The sequence below is a fragment of the Ochotona curzoniae genome, unplaced genomic scaffold, assembly GCF_017591425.1.
Source record: "Ochotona curzoniae isolate NIBS_2020 unplaced genomic scaffold, NIBS_Ocur_1.0 contig_908, whole genome shotgun sequence".
In the NCBI taxonomy this organism is placed as follows: domain Eukaryota; kingdom Metazoa; phylum Chordata; class Mammalia; order Lagomorpha; family Ochotonidae; genus Ochotona; species Ochotona curzoniae.
In genome coordinates this window covers 1,279,121-1,295,806 of record NW_024466607.1, presented here as the reverse complement: position 1 = coordinate 1,295,806, position 16,686 = coordinate 1,279,121, and the positions used below count along the sequence as shown (strand labels likewise).

Here is a 16,686-nt window from a genome sequence, read left to right as displayed (position 1 = left end):
GAGGACAGATCTGAACCCAGGGTAAATATCACTTTCTAAGTTACCAAGAAGGCTCTAACAGCTTCCTGTGGGCTGAACTGGCTTGGGACAAACACGCACACAGCTCCTGCGTTACTCCTGGGCTGCAGCAGCAAATCGACAAATACTCATGGCTGAGCAGGGCTGCCACGTGTGGCCACTGGTGCAGAATCAGGCACCTGGTACACCACTCACATAGGTCCAGTGCCAGGCAGGGTTCTGCCACGGCCAGTAGGGCATCCTGCTGTTTTCTGGGCAGGGCACTCGCTCTTCAGCAATGTGGGCAGTGAGTAGGGCAGCCCGGCCACTAGGAGTCAGCCAGGCAGGCCTGGAGCCTGAGAGACAGGAGCAGAGGTGACTACTCCAGGAACCACAGCCCTCCTCGAAGGAAAGGGGCGTTGCTGAAAGCGGCAGCAGGAGACACTTGCAGACCGGCTGGCTGCATGTCTGCCACCCTCATTTCCTCCAAGAAGCTGCTCCATGTTTCCAGCCTGCAGTTTTCTCGTGTGTGAGTGGGGGGTGGGGGGGAGAGGATCTGGCAACCCAAAAGGATTAGGAAATTCAAAATGGGTGCTGGATGTGAACATGCTGCATAAACCGCCAGGCGCTGCCCAGTGTGGGAAGGGGCCCGTGTCACCCTCCCTGCCCTTGCCAGCGATGAAGGCTGCCTCTGCGCAGGAGGACAGCTGGCATTCCAAGCAACGGGCCGCTGGAGGAAGGCGCAGATCCGTGCTGCTGCTGCTGCACTCATGATGAGAGCCCGTGCAGACGACAGCATCCTGTCCAGTTCAGGCCAGAGTCTCGGGCAGAGGAGCTCATGCTTGACTGCCAGATGCTTCGAGCTGGCTGCTCCACCCACAGACACTTCTTGTGCCATAGAGGACAGTGAAGCCACTGTGTTAACCTCAAAGAAGGCACTTGTCCTCTTGGCTCCTCAGAATCCCCCGATTTAATGGAAAGACAGGTGCATCTGTCACGCTGTGAGGGCTAAATGAGTGAATTATGTGAAGCGTGCAGAGTGGAGCGGGTCCCATAGCAAGCACTCAATAAACAGGCCTGATTACCCAGTGTCACCCTCACGTTGGGCTGAGCAAGAGCCAGCATCCTTACAACAGCCCCACAGCCCCACGACCTCAGCAGGTGTGTTGCCAACAAAAGAAATCCAAGAACCTGTCTCGGGTGCAAAGATGGAGGCACACGCCCTCAGGTGCAAAGGACAACAGCATCAGCCTCTGGAGGCTCTGCCAGGGCCTCCAGCCGGACCACGGGATGCACAGCTCAGCTCTGCCCTCTGCCGGCTGCTTCTCGGGAAGTCAGCTAACTCTCCCTGTGCGTGTGGAACGGGGAACACGAGTGCTTACACAGCATCCCCGCTGTCATTAACACCGTCCCCATGATCCTGTGCACCCGGGCCCACAGGCTTAAGGCTTTCCACCAGGCCCCAGTTTCCCCCAAACATGCAGAAAGCTCAGGAAAAACGGTCACACAAAATTGCAAAATACTGCGGGCCTCCAAGTCATGACAAAATTTGCCAACTTGACAGGGAAGCTAAAGAGGAAATGAAAGTGACAGCTGGAGAAATTGGCAACAGATGCTCAGAGCAATTCGCTGCTGTCGGGAGCATCCCAAGGAAATTATCGTGTACAGCCTCCGTCACCTGGGCGGTGTGCAGACAGGCAGGTGAGCAGCTCGGGCACGCGCTGCCCAGCTGCAGGGCAGCCAGGGAGTTTGCAGACGCTCCTGAAAGGGCATCGGGTCGAGGGACCGCCAGGAACTGCCTGGGCATCAGCAGGCACCGTGAAAAATGCTGAAGACAGGTGAGAAGATTAGTAACTGGTGCCCAACTCAGCCAGCCCTCTGACCGTCCGCTATGCTGATTTCGACAGCGGTCTTAATGGATTACCGGAGTCGGTGTGGGGCACAGCCAGAAAGTCCAGCTTACTGTGGGGCAATGCCCAAGTGCTACATACTGCTTCTGAACATCCCGCCTGGGAACTTTGGCTATAAAGGCAAAGTAAGCCAGTGATCAAATTGGCTTCATCAAGCTCCGGTTTCTGACCGTGTTCCAGCTGGCCATCATCTCCATCAGCGTCCGTGGCTTCTCTGGCGTTGCGTTCACTGTGGTCGGCTGGCGAGTTCTGCAAGGCTCTCTATTAAACCACCATGCTCCGCCTCCCTCTCATGGAGCTGGCCGCACCACGCCATCCCTATAAGGTCATTGCCCACCGTGTTGGATGTTCTGGGCTGCCCAGCTGATGGATGCTACTCAAGGATGAAGATCAATAGCAAATGAAACCAGCTAGCCAACAAGAGCCCCAAGAGGACATGGGGGTGGGGAGAGAGCTTTATCTACCTCACATGCCTTTCCAAGCCATCCGCTTTCTAAGATTTATTTGTTTCCTGGAAGGGCAGAATCACAGAGAGACAATGTCTTTCATCCAATGGTTCACTTCCCAAACGGCTACAATGGGTACCAGGATGAAGCCAGAAACCAGGAGCCTCATCTGGGCTTCCCAAGAGAGTGCAAGGACCCAAACACACGGGCTATCTTCCACTGCTTTCCCAGGCACACCAGCATGGAGCTGCATGAGAAGTGGAACAGCTGCGACTCAAACTGGTGCCTGTTTGGGGTGCCAGTACTGCAGGTGGCGGCTTTCCCTGTCACGGAGCTGATCCCCAACCATTTGGTTCTTATTCCTTGCCCATATTCCTTGGGGGGTAATGCTAAAACTGAGAGAGCAAAGCATTGCTGCACGGATGGCATCACTCCCTCTTCAGAGACAGGGACATGCAGCTTCTGCACGCACCAAGAGCAGTTATCTGGAAATCCGGCTTGTCTCAGAGGGGAGAAGACCAGTAGGTGACAGAAGGGCAGTGCCCAATGCTGTGCCTAATGCCCTCTCAGGCCACACCTGGGCGGGAGCCTGTTGCTTCGATTCCATGAAGATGAAGCCTGGAGCTTGGTGAAGAAACGCTGAGGTCCTGGAGGGAGGTGACCCGGCCAGGCCAACAAAGCCCAGAGCAGCTCAGGTCGGTCCCCAGCTGATGGGCGGAGGATGCTGACTGCCCTGACTGTGTCCTGTGGTTCCTCCTGCAAAGCTCTGCATCCCCACCGTCCCAGCTGATGGGCAGACGATGCTGACTGCCCTGACTGTGTCCTGTGGTTCCTCCTGCAAAGCTCTGCATCCCCACCGTCCCAGCTGATGGGCAGACGATGCTGACTGCCCTGACTGTGTCCTGTGGTTCCTCCTGCAAAGCTCTGCATCCCCACCGTCCCAGCTGATGGGCGGAGGATGCTGACTGCCCTGACTCTGTCCTGTGGTTCCTCCTGCAAAGCTCTGCATCCCCACCGTCCCAGCTGATGGGCAGAGGATGCTGACTGCCCTGACTGTGTCCTGTGGTTCCTCCTGCAAAGCTCTGCATCCCCACCGTCCCAGCTGATGGGCGGAGGATGCTGACTGCCCTGACTCTGTCCTGTGGTTCCTCCTGCAGAGCTCTGCATCCCCACCGTCCCAGCTGATGGGCAGAGGATGCTGACTGCCCTGACTGTGTCCTGTGGTTCCCTCCTGGAAAGCTCTGGGTCCTTGGCCTTGGCTTGCTCTTAATCAGTCTCAGAAACTCAACCTGATTGGTTTCCTGGAGGATCAGTGACAGGTGAAACCCTTCTTGGCAGGCTCCCTTCACCTCTCTGTCGCCTGCTGCTTGCTCACTGCAGAGAGGAGCGCTTCCCTGCTCTACTCACTGTGTCTGCAAACGGGGCCAGGCGGGAGCCACCTGCACCATCCCTACTGCTGATGGCGAGGGAGCCTCCCACAGCCTGGAACAGTCTGGAAGGCAGGTAGCTTCAAGATCAGCCTTCCTGAGGACCAGCACCTTCTCTGTTCAGAGCCGTTCTCGCCCCCACGTGGCTGGGAACCAGCTCAGGTTAACTGCCTGTGACGCTGGGAGTGGCACTCACACAACAACAGCAGCCCAAGGCCACACCCCATTGTGAGGCAGAGGTGGCATGCTGTGGACACACTGCCTCACCCGGATGTCCTGTTGTGTCCCCGTGCTTCTGCTGTGGAACACTCGGCTGTTTGTGTGGCTCGCACTTCGCAGTGCACGCCCCACTCTGCTCCCATGTCACGGATGCAGAGACGGGGCTCTGACTCCCCCTCGGCATGCTCCCTTTTCATTAAAGTATCATTTGGAACATGAAAGCTTGTACCTCATTAGCCTAGCCTACCTGTGTGCTTTCTGTTTAAAAATAAAGGACACCTCATTTCCTAGGCATTTGCAATGAAATTAGGTTATGTGACAAACGGCGGTAGCCTTTGGGTCAGATGTTATAGATAACCGCAGGCACAGCCAGGTGCCACCTTGCACACGATTGATGAAAACGGGCCATTATCCATCTTCCCAAGCTCAGGATGATCCCTGGGTGTCACAGAAATGAGGGCAGTCTCGCAGAGGTCAGACACAGGAGAAATCCGATCCGCACCCAGATAAAGAACCAGTCACCCCCACACTGGGATCAGTCCACACTGCGGCCTTCGGTGCAGAAGCAGGCCAGGCAGCCATGTTAGGGAGCCAGGGCATGGCGGGAGCTGCTGCAGGTTGGCAGCAGGGCATGGAGGGTGGACGACGTGTGCCCACAGCCACCAGCTCCCATCCGAGAGGACGTGCAGCTGTGACTCACTGCTTCTGAGGCAAGAGGGACTTGGCAGAGAGCCGCCAGTGTGAGCACCGGGGTGGGGGTCACCTTCAGTCATGTGTGCTGCGATCTTGCTCCTGGGTACGTGGTCCTGGGGAGACTGCGGGGCAGCAGGGGGAGCACGACCAGAAGAGCTGCCGTCAGTCCCCAGGGACCTGAGAGCTGGCCTGTGGCACACTGCGTGGAGCTGCTGCCTGGGGTGCTGGCATCTCCCAACAGCACCACTGTCCCTGGCTCTCCCACTTGCATTTTGTGCCTGGGAAAGCACTGCAAGATGATCCACATGACTGAGCCATTGCACCCATGCGGGAGACCTGGAAGAAGCTCCTAGGTTCTGTTCCTGGCTGTCTGCCTCACCCCTGGCCACCGGATGGAACCTCTCTTCATAACTCTGCTTTTCAAATATATCATTTCAGGGCAACCCAGAGAAGTCCCTGTTCTTCAGACTGGTGTGCCCAGTCATGGGGATGGTAAAGGGGAGGAGACTCGTGGCAGCCCACAGAGCCCCCACCTGCCTCTCTCACCTCCTGGGCTGTGTCCCCTAACTGGAGATGCATGAGAAGGGGCATGGCCGAGGTGCTGAGCTCAGATGGGCAGCCCCCTGCTGGGTGCTGAGAGGACCTCAAGGCGTCCAGTGGGGGCCATGGCTGAAGTGACTGCGGAGACAGGACGATTCCGACACCGCAGGAAGGGTCTGGGCGGCCAGCAGGCCCTCCCGACACCACAGGAGGGGTCTGGGCTGCCTGCAGGCCCTCCTGCCATGCTCTTTCTCATCCTTTCCTGCAGCAGTGGTCTAGGACACACAGGTCAGCACCACAGCTCCCCCTGCAACCTGCATTCCACCTAGGGAGGTGTGGCCAGGAACCCACACTTCCGTGAGTGGAGGGGCTGGCAGAGGGCATGCAGCTTCAGGGTCCTGAGGGCGGAGCCCTAGAGGCAGAGGCCAGTGAGCTGCACTCCCAGCACTGGGGGAAGCCTGCTGCCTGCCAGGAAGGGAGCGCTCACCTCTCTTGGCTGTTCTGGTTGTCAAGGAGAGAGAACTGGCTGGATTGTGTTTGTGCTTGGGGGTTTCTGCAAGGTGGAGCTTGGCAAAAGGTGAAATTTGATACTTAAGAGAGGGCGCTTCTAAAAAGTATAGTAGGGGCATCCTGGCTCCTAGCTGCTCACAATATGACTTTGGCGACAGAATTATTAACCGAAAAGGAACTCAGAAATTACCCGCTAGGGAAATTCTCGGTCTGTTCGTCTCACCAACAAGGTGTCTTGCAGAGAGAACGTGAATGTGTGGTTTGTGCCATCATCGCTAGTTCCAGAACATGCCCTCTGACGCCCAAGAGGCGCTGCACCTGCTCGGAGCTGGCCCTGGTTCTCCACGCACCTCCCACACGGTGCCCCTGGACTTTCCGTTCCCACCATTTGCCATGATGGGGTCACTCAGGAGGTGGCCTTTTGCCCCTGGCATCCTTTCCCCCACACGACGTTTTCGAGGGTTCCTCGGACACCAGCAGCAGGTGGGTGGGTCCAGTCTGCCACATGGACACGAGGCAATCGGAAAGCAGGATGCCTTTCCCAACTCTGCTTCTTCACGAAATCATGGAATGTGCTAGCAGACACAGACTCGATTGTGGCCGAGGCCCGCCATTTCCCGGGAGAGGAACCTGCCGCGTCGGCGACGGCTGCCTGGCAACAGCCGCACGGCGCCTCTACCGCAGGTCCCCGGCCGGCCACGCCATCCCCGCACTCGCAAATCCCAGAGAAAGTGGGTCACATCTTCCCACGTTTCATGCAATTTACAGCCTGTGCAAGGCAGCGCGTGGCCTGCTGTTTTATCTTCTCTCTTTCCTTTGTGCTAAAGCTAAGCCACGTCCTTCTCCAGATGTCTGGGCCCCACAAAGGTGAGTCAGCCGGGAGGCGGGGGAGAGCTATTTTGTCTATAATGTATGGCTTTTCCCTTCTACATGAAATCCATCCTTTAGGCTCTGGCACGCGACTGCTTTTGCGGGACGCTGACAGCCTGATTTCCTGGAGCGGATGCTCAGCATGGGTTTTGTTGCACACAGCAGGCAAGTCCATCGGGGGCATTCAAGCAAACGAGCCGGCGGGTTGCAGCCTTCCGCGACACTGTAACCCACACTGTCCCAGTTCCCCCAGCAGGCAGGGGACAGCGGTCCTCAGCCAGCATGGGGGGTGGCAGTGGGCATGCGCAAGCCAGTGCCTTAATACACACGGTAATTTATTTCCCAGAGAGGTGACAACTGCCCAGTTAGCTACAGATTGCTCAAAGATAGTGACAGGTGTTTTCTGTCGCAATTAGCCCACGCCTGCTCCCACGGACGCCCTCCTGGCACACATGGGGTGTGACCTGCAGGCTCAGGGTGAGCCCACGCCTGCTCCCACGGACGCCCTCCTGGCACACAGGGGGTGTGACCTGCAGGCTCAGGGTGAGCCCACGCCTGCTCCCACGGACGCCCTCCTGGCACACAGGGGGTGTGACCTGCAGGCTCAGGGTGAGCCCACGCCTGCTCCCACGGACGCCCTCCTGGCACACAGGGGGTGTGACCTGCAGGCTCAGGGTGAGCCCAGGCAAGGGAAGCCCAGCGCTTGGAAGCACGTGGCCCCGCGGCAGTCCCGTGGCCCTGCGCCGTGAGGAAGGCACCGTGTGAGGCTCTCTGAGAGCCAGATGATGTGTTCAACGTGCTTCTTACCTAAGCTTCATTAACGAGTCAGTGCGTCCCGTCTTGTTGAACTGCTAGCAAAGAAATTAATTATGTGCTCTTAATTTCCACAACGCTCAGAGTCATAGTCCACTTGCCTTTCTTGCTTTGTTTATTCTGATTGATAATTAGTCTTTAGTAAAAGCCTCTCATCTCCGCGTGGAGTGGAGTTTCTTCCTGCCAGCGTGTCCGTCAGCAGCGGCAGAACGGGCCGTGTCCAGCGCCCGGCTGCACTGGCCGGCCAGTCGCGGCCCCTGGCAGCTTGCCTCGCCTCGGGGAGGCAGCTGGAACCCGGCCACCAACGTGATGCTTCTCCTGTGACATCTGACCTCAGACTTTTTCTCTGAATTTGAGCTATCATAAAACGTGACCAAAGCATATCTCCTGTCTCCCCAAATTTTGAAGTTCCTCACTCACCTGCAGGCCTTCTCCACCCTGGAATACAGAAGGAGAACCGAGCCAAGCCAGGGTTACAGATCCAGCTGGAGTCCTGCCACACAGCCTTGCCAAGTCTCTTGCCCCAATTGTCATCACGAGCTCCTCTATTGAATGATACAGCAGGATTCTCTAATTTCAGATTTGATGATTGCGTATATATTAAATAGCATCAGACATGTCCTTCTCCATTTTGCTTATAAATTGTCTTTTTTCCCTTTGGTGAGTCTTTCTGGGCACGCGTGTGACTCTCTCAGGGGAGGGTCCCCTGATGTACAATCGCTGGGCTGTGGACCCACGGCCCCGGGCAGACCACAGGCACCACTTCCTGCACAGACCACCAGCAACAGGATCACTGGGCAGCCTGCCCGCACAGAGCCTGGGCGGGGCAGGACCGTGCTGGCCCGGGGATGGCCATGCTGAGGACTGGACAGCTCGCTGCAGCGAGGACAGAGCTGTGGGGCTCAGCACTGTGGAAGTGGGGGGCGGGGGGCTCTGGTACAGGGAGCTTCTGGCTGGCCAGCACAGAAGCCACATTCCCGAGAACTGGACAGGGAGAACAGCGTCCCGTTTCCTCAGCGCTCCAGGCCACGTCTCGTGTCGTGAATGGAAGAGCTCTGGGCCGAGGAGATCACTGACCCCCAGGCTCGTGCTGTGCCACCTGTGGCTGACCTCAGGGCCAAGGCGATCACTGACCCCCAGGCTCGTGCTGTGCCACCTGTGGCTGACCTCAGGGCCAAGGCGATCACTGACCCCCAGGCTCGTGCTGTGCCACCTGTGGCTGACCTCAGGGCCAAGGCGATCACTGACCCCCAAGCTTGTGCTGTGCCACCTGTGGCTGACCTCAGGGCCCACTGAAGGGACATCCTGGCCACTGTCCCTGCCCCAGGGAGCCAGGGTAACCAGCACTTAGCACTCCCAGCAACAAACTTTTCTTCCCTCTTCCAGTTACCGTGGGTTGCAACTGGTGCTAATCCTATCAGAAAGGCCCTTAATTATGGTACAGAAATAATTGGTTCCAGAGGAAGACACCTAATTAGGTCAAAATGCATTCTGCTGTAAGGGCCCACTGTTGAAAGCTCTTGTTGTGTGTTAACAGCCAAATGTCATTGCTGGTGGCTGACTTCTGATTGATCCCCAGTCAGATCTGGGTAAAGTCTTGAATAATTTTACATAGATGATATGGCAGATTCAAACTTATTTCTGAAAACAGGTTCCAACTGAAGACCTCCCATTACTGTGCCCACCAGGCTGCGTGGACGGGGAGGCCTCTCAATGCCGTCCCTTGAGCAGACAGGAGCGCTGTGTACTGCCGTGGGCGCTCCCCGGTGCCAGCAGGACTGCTCTGCCTGCCGCTGCCTAAACACAGACTCCAGCTGGCAGGACAGTGAGCACTTCCTTGGCAATGGCAGGACAGATGATGCCTGCAGGAAACCCCGGGGCCCCGCTGGAGAAGGGGAGCTCCCAGCAGCCCGGCTCCCCACCAGGGGCCCCACTGGAGAAGGGGAGCTCCCAGCAGCCCGGCTCCCCACCAGGGGCATGTGTGTGAATCTCACTCAGGAGGCATCTCCAGCGAGAAGAAATTCCATCTTTGCATACAAGCAATCAGGGAGTTAGAAACGTGCAGAGTAATGTCCTGAATGTCCTGGGGTTTGGGTAGAGTTTTACACAGCGGCGCTCTGCCAGAAGAGAGGCCTGCCACAGTCTCAGCAGAGTGGGGGAGCCACTGGCCGCTCGCGTGGACCCTGGCGAGTTTCCGCACAGTGCAAGCTCCAGGAGGAGCCACGGGCAGGCTAATGCCTGGCTCTGGCACGGGGGGATCAGCTTTTTTCATGCAGAGAATTTAGGCTTTGAGGGTGTCAAGAGACCAGGCGAGGCTGGTTTGAGGGAGCCCCTACCCATCTGTGTTACAGCTCCTCAAGCCTGCTGCCACGGCCGAGCACACCAGGGTTAACAGGGCTGAGGACAAGAGGGCCACGTTGGGCTGTGTTCTGCCGACACCACCTGGGCACAGAAATACGAGTTTTCCAACATTGTGCACATTTCAAATGTTATTCTTCTGATATTTTCCTCCAACCAACTACACACACAAAAGCCATCCTAAGCTCTTTGGGTAGCCACAGAGAGCAGGCCGGGGGCCCTGGGCCTCAGTGCACACTCTGGAAAAATAGGATGAGCTTAAACTTGGCTGTGCGTGTGGCTCTCGGGGGCCTTCATGGCAGACGTGGCATGCTCCAGGCCTCCTCCGTGGAGGTGCAAGTCTGCCATGTTAGAGTGACCCTGGACACCTGCACTCCAGCAGCAGCTCTGTCCAGCTGTTGCTGCAGACCTCTCTGCTGTGGGGCAGTGCTTCACTGGCCTGGTCTGCAGCCATACCAGAGGGCTGCAGCAGGTCACAGGGCAAGGGGCTGGGCAAGGGCACCTGGGACGGAGCCCACAGCTCAGAGCCCTGCCTGGCATCTGTGCTGACGACAGTCAGGTGCTGCCAGCTGAACTGCACCCAAGATGGGTGCTCCGCCCTGGACCCGCTACTTGCAGGCCTGTCACTAGGGCCTGTGCAGGCCACACCCACGGAGCACCCTGCCTTGCCCCCGAGTGAGCACAGCACCGCCTGCGAGCAGCTGCCCACCACTCAGCCCTTGGTGTCAGCGACTGGAGCAGAGCCCACCTTTGGGGAAAGGTAAAATACTGTGCTTCCTGACAGGGTTTGGGGCTCTGGCTTGGGAACTGCTCTGGATTAATATTAATCAGCCAGCTACATCCCAAGAATGCAAAAACTTGCCTAAAAAATAAATTCAGGAGAATTTAGGAATTCAGATGATGGCATGATAAGCAAGTGCCCTGGGCACCTGTCAGAACCTGCAGCTGGCAAGCCTTCCTGTGCGTGACTGAAATATTTACCCATGACAGGGCTGTGTGCGGGAGAGCTGTGTTTCACCTCCCAGGTATGTCATGGCACTGCCTGCCACCCCTGTGCCAAACACAGGGATGGGGTGGAGTGGGAAGAGTTGGCTTTTGCGGGTCAGTGAGTGATGCAGTGGGCAGCTACTGCCTGGCATCCCACATGGGTGCTACTCCACTGTGGATCCAGCTCCCTGCTAACGCGCTTGGGAAGGTGGCAGAAGGTGGCAGAAGGTGGCCCCTGTGCCCGTGTGGGAGATCTCTATGCATTTCATGGCTGCTTCCTGGCCCAGCACTGGCGGCTGCAGACATCCAGAAGCTGAAATAGCAAACGGAAGATCTCTCCCTTTCCCCGTAACTCTACCTTTCAACTAAATAAATGAGTAAATAGAACCTACAGCTGTGTTACTAGAGTATTTACCTCCTGCCATGGCCTTGCCTGCCGTGGCCTTGTCTGCCTGTGCCCTCGCCTGCCTGTGGCCTCGTCTGCCGTGGCCTCGTCTGCCGTGACCTCGCCTGCTGTGGCCTCTCCTGCCATGCCCTTGCCTGCCATGCCCTAGCCTGCCGTGACCTTGCCAGCTGTGGCCTCTCCTGCCATGCCCTCGCCTGCCTGTGGCCTCTCCTGCTGTGCCCTTGCCTGCCATGCCCTCGCCTGCCGTGGCCTCTCCTGCCGTGGCCTCGTCTGCCGTGGCCTCGCCTGCTGTGGCCTCAGTGTCTCCTTTCTCAGACCTGCACCTTGCGTCCTCTCCCCCCATCGTCTCCCCAGACTTCCTCACTTCCGACCTTCACTAGGAGATCTCTGTCTCTACAGCACTCCTGGGGCCTTCCTGAAATGGTGAATTGGCCAGGCAGGACACACCCCATCACGTGATCTCCAGGCCTCTCCTTACCCTGGGACAGCCCGGAGGTCACACTTGCCAGTATGTGCACACCTGACCAGGGTAGGAGGCGGGGACGGCACTGCTGGCCTGACCGTGGATTTGCCTGTCTGCCAACTCCTCATGGAGGGAAGGAGTCAGCTGCCCAGAGGACAACTGGAACTCAGGCGACAGCCTGGCCGGACCTCGGAAGGCCCCACTGGCCCCACCAGCATGAGCGAGTGGCGCGGGGTGGAGCTGTGCAGGTGTTCACACCTCTTCCACGGCCCTGTGCGACTGGGAGGGAAGCCCAGCAGCTCACGTCTGTGCAGTGTACCATATGAGCCTGCATCTCCTTCACATAGGGACAGCCATATGGCACAGACGCCCACATGGCCTAGGTACCATGCCCAGCCCCCAAGAGATTTCCCCGCAGCTTCAAAGCCTGTGCATTACATTGGTGCAACCGTGGTCCCCCCACAGGCTAAGCATCTTGGCTGGTGTTGCAGAGTTAGTAAGCGGGAAGAAGGTGATTCAAACGCAATCTTCCTGCCGCTCGGTCATGGCGGAAGGCACCCTAGCAGGAGGCTCTTCCATCTTCGCCACTCTTGAATAATGCAGCACAGCCCGCGCTGTAACCGCCCCGAGGGCCAGCGTGGGCTCCTCGGCATCCCTCTGTCCCGCCGAAGGCTGGGTTTCTCATACGTTGGCAGAAACAGCATCCTACAAACATCACCAGCCTCTCCTCCTTCCACAGGGACAGAGGGAACGCTCGGCTAGCCCTAAAGCAGCACTGAGCTGGGAGGACGTGTGCACCCTGCAGCGGTGGTCAGCACGGGCAGCTCCAGCCCCCAGCCGGGCAGGGAGCACTCTCCGGCCCATGGAAGAGCTCGGGGAACATGAACAGCGCCCAGGATGGAGCAGGCGAAGGACTCTACCTCCCGGGGCAATGCAGAGGGGATGAGATGCCACAGCCACACTTAGGAGCAGCACACGTGGCTCCTAGAAAAATCGCTAATGTCATCGTTTAAATAATGTCAGCTAAAAATAACACTTGTGCTGTGGGCTTTTAATTTGTCGGCACAGGGTTCCTAGACATGGATCCCAACTCTACAGAGGCTCTAAAGGAGTTTCTTCAAAGCATGGAAGACTGCGGTAGTTACAGTACTGTCATAGGTACGACAGCCGTGATTGTCACCATGGCGCTGGACAGCTGTGAACCGAGCCAGAGAAGACTCCCTGATTCTATTGTGTCTGCCAGGGTGAACTCTTTGAGGAACCATCAGTCCCTGGGCTGTCAGCGTGGGTGATGCCCGGTCCATGGAGGGCATGACCAGGAACAGGATGCACAGGTCACCCCTTACCTGTGATGACCAGGTTTCCCGTGCTGCTGGCTGTGCCTAAGTGGTCACTGAGGGCATGACCAGGAAGCAGGACGCACAGGTCGGCCCCAGGTTCTTGGGCTAGCCTTACCTTTGACAACCAGGTTTCCCGTGCTGCTGGCCGTGCCAAAGTGGTTGGTGGCGATGCAGGTGTAACTGCCCGAGTCGGACTTCGTCACATTGACAATCCTGAGGTTTCCGTCTTCAGAGATGGTGATTCTGAAACGAGAGCAAACGAGCCCAAGTGGGTGAGGCTTGTCTCAGCACTCGCCGGGGAATTTTCAGTCGCCCTCTTTGTAGCTGTCAACTGTGATGGATACTGCGACAGCCCTGCCCATCGCAAACACGCCCATGCAGCGTAGGGACAGGAGACACGTTCGGCACTCAACATTCAGCTGGAACAACTGCTGCAGGGCCAGACAGCCTGTGGCTGCGCTCTGCAGTGATGCCTACCCGCCTGTGGCCGCGCTCTGCAGTGATGCCTACCTGCCTGTGGCCGCGCTCTGCAGTGATGCCTACCCGCCTGTGGCCTCGCTCTGCAGTGATGCCTACCTGCCTGTGGCCGCGCTCTGCAGTGATGCCTACCCGCCTGTGGCCTCGCTCTGCAGTGATGCCTACCCGCCTGTGGCCGCGCTCTGCAGTGATGCCTACCTGCCTGTGGCCGCGCTCTGCAGTGATGCCTACCTGCCTGTGGCCTCGCTCTGCAGTGATGCCTACCCGCCTGTGGCCGCGCTCTGCAGTGATGCCTACCCGCCTGTGGCCGCGCTCTGCAGTGATGCCTACCTGCCTGTGGCCTCGCTCTGCAGTGATGCCTACCTGCCTGTGGCCGCGCTCTGCAGTGATGCCTACCCGCCGACCAAGGCCAACCTGCTCAGATCACCATCCACTTCTGTTGTCAAACTTCCAAACTGCATTGATCTTCATTTGATTTGAGGGGGAGGGAGAATCATGATCTTCCACCTGCAGTGGCCGGGGTGGCCGGGCCAGTCACGAACCTGGACCTCACTGGGGGTCTCCCAAGTGGGTGGTGCGGATCTGGCTACGGGGGTCTCACCTGTGCCCCCCCAGTGCACATGTGGGACGCTGGCCCACAAGTGAGGGCTTCTCCCCGGAGCCAAGTGGTCCCTGACACTCTCCTCAGACTGCTGGACAACAGGAAGAAGCCAGACCACTGTATGTACAGGTTTTCATTGAGACTTTTCTAAGTGAGAGGCTTAAACAAGAAATTCTTAAGTGCATTTATTTCTGAATAAATTAGATGCAAAACTTGAAATTATAAATTAAGATAGTCTACAACTTGGTGTACGACTGGCAAAAGGGCAGATGTGAACCACCCGGCTTGGGTCCCACGGTGATGGAGAAATGGGGAGGACTGACAGAGAAGCTGGGCTGGAGGCGTCCTGGACAGGCCAGGGGAGAAATCAGCGACCATGGGTGGTCTCCCTGGGAACGTCCACCTGACGCCCGCTGCTGCCGCAGGGCCCGGGATGCATGCGCAGCCTCGAGTCACAGGCCTTCTCGGTCTACCAAGACCTGCCTTCAGCAGCGACAATCCCAGGGGAGGCCAGCCCCCGAATGCCAAACCCGGGAGCCGTTTCCTCCCAAGGAAGACGAGGAAGACGAAGATGACCATGGATGCATTGTGAGTTCAAGTCACCAAGACCAAGGCAAACAAGCCAACATCTGAAGCGCATCAATGGGAAGCCCAGGTACGTTTATGTATATGAGAACCGAGGTTTCACAATAAAACGCCTCAAGGCTGTCATTTTAAAAGTGACTTAATGCCAGCTGAATCACGGCCTTGGTTTAAACATGCAAAAGAGGCAGCCACTTGTTCATTCCCACGGCAGTCACACATGGAGCAGTCGCTCACTAACACCAGCTGACCCCTCATCTGGCAGGAGCAGGTGCGCTGACGGAAACGGAGCAGCGAGTCAACCTTAATGACCTCCACTGCCACACACCCGCTTCTGGCAGTTAATCATCTTCCTATTTATAAAGCAATTTGCTGGAGCTTCTGGAATGTGCGCGCGAGAGGGCTCAGCGAGTCAGGGGCCTTATGATCTGAATGCTGAGTGTTGCCTTGCAGGAGGCAGTGTGGGCCTGGGGCCCAGAAAATGTACAGGACACCATGAGAGCCAAGCTGATGGCCTTTATCAGTCTGTGAAATGAACCAAGCCAAGGATTTGTCTTCAGACGGCTTGGGACCCAGCGTTGTCTGTGGTTCTGAGACCTGGCTGTGTGTCAGTTCCCAAGCGAGGCCTGAGCCCCGGCCAGAGAGGACTGAAACAGCTTCCCAAGCCCTACCCACCCATCGCAGGGGTGCCCCTCCCCCAGCCCTACCCACCCATTGCAGGGGTCCCCCTCCCCCAGTCCCACTGGCGCAACATAGTGGTCTCCTCTCTCCCAGCCCCACCCACCCATCGCAGGGGTCCCCTTCCCTCCAGGTCACAAGGATTAAAGATATCTCCAGGGCCCGATGCAGTGGCCTAGCAGCTAAGTCCTCGCCTTGAACGCGCCGGGGTCCCATATGGGCACTGGTTCTCATTCAGCTCCCTGCTTGTGCCTGGGAAAGCAGTTGAGGACAGTCCAAAGCCTTGGGGCCCTGCACCTGCATGGGAGACCTGGAAGAGCTCCTGGCTTCGGATTGGCACAGCACCAGCCGTAGCGGGCACTTGGGGAGTGAATCATCGAATGCAAGATACTTCTCTCTCTCTCTCCTCCTCTCTGTATATATCTGACTGTGCAGTAAAAATAAATAAACCTTAAAAAAAGTCTCTAGATGTTGCCAGCTTGCTCTGGAGAGGTGGAAAGGTTACTCCACGTGAGAACTACTGCTCAAAGTCAGTTCATTCCAGAAATCTCACAGGATGTGGCCTGCAGGGCTTCCGGGATGGGCTCAGACATCCGGGGCTTCTGGTGCCAGCTCGCAGCTCCACAGCAGCCTGCCACATAGCCTCTGCCTCTTGGGTCTCATCATACCCAATGCTGGGCTGCTGCAGGCCGGGACGTGGCAAGCGATTCAGTGTCCTAGCTTTGGCTAGGAAGGCCAGGACCTGGGGAAGTTGGGAGCCACCCTTCTAGGGAGCTTAGCCACTCAACCAGGCAGCACAGGGAAGAAAAACAGAATCCTGGGATTAAGCCACCGGGGCTCCCACCTGGCTCCTGCGACTAGCACAGGGCTATTCTCTGATGCTGACCTCGCTTGGCACAGAAGGCAGACTTGGAGTGACCTCATCTCAAGAGGCTAGGGCTGAGGGCAGCAGCGTTTGGTCCAGCACCCTGCCATGGACTGAGCACTGGCCAATGTTGCACTGTGGCCACTGCTCCAGCTCCCCAAAAGGCCTGCCATGGCTGGTCAGCTGCAGAGGGGCTTCGCTCTCTGGGGTCCTACAACACATTATCATGTCTGCTGAGCAGGTGGGTTACCAAGTGGTCTGACGAGAGCGGGGACAGAAACCTCAGACCCACCCAGTCGTGGGTATTTACAAAACACCTGCTATGTATTCGCTTTCATGCTAGTGCATATCCATGTGAATACCACAGTGTTTCTTTTCAAAAGCCTGGTGATCTATCTAGAAATAAGGCCACTGGACCATACACCCTAACGCACACGTTGTAATGCGCTTACTGGAAGGGCAGTCCCTCTTTCCAGTGGGAGTCCTGCTGCCACACCAAGTAGC

General features: G+C 57.5%; 1 protein-coding gene across 1 annotated transcript in view; it reads right to left on the bottom strand.

Moving 5' to 3' along the window:
- CNTN4 (contactin 4) overlaps nt 1–16,686 on the bottom strand; it is a 277,582-nt gene that overhangs the window by 19,732 nt on the left and 241,164 nt on the right. Inside the window, exon 12 of the mRNA XM_040995092.1 lies at nt 13,095–13,222. Within this exon, the coding sequence (XP_040851026.1) occupies nt 13,095–13,222 (128 nt within the window). The remainder of the gene's footprint in view (nt 1–13,094; nt 13,223–16,686) is intronic.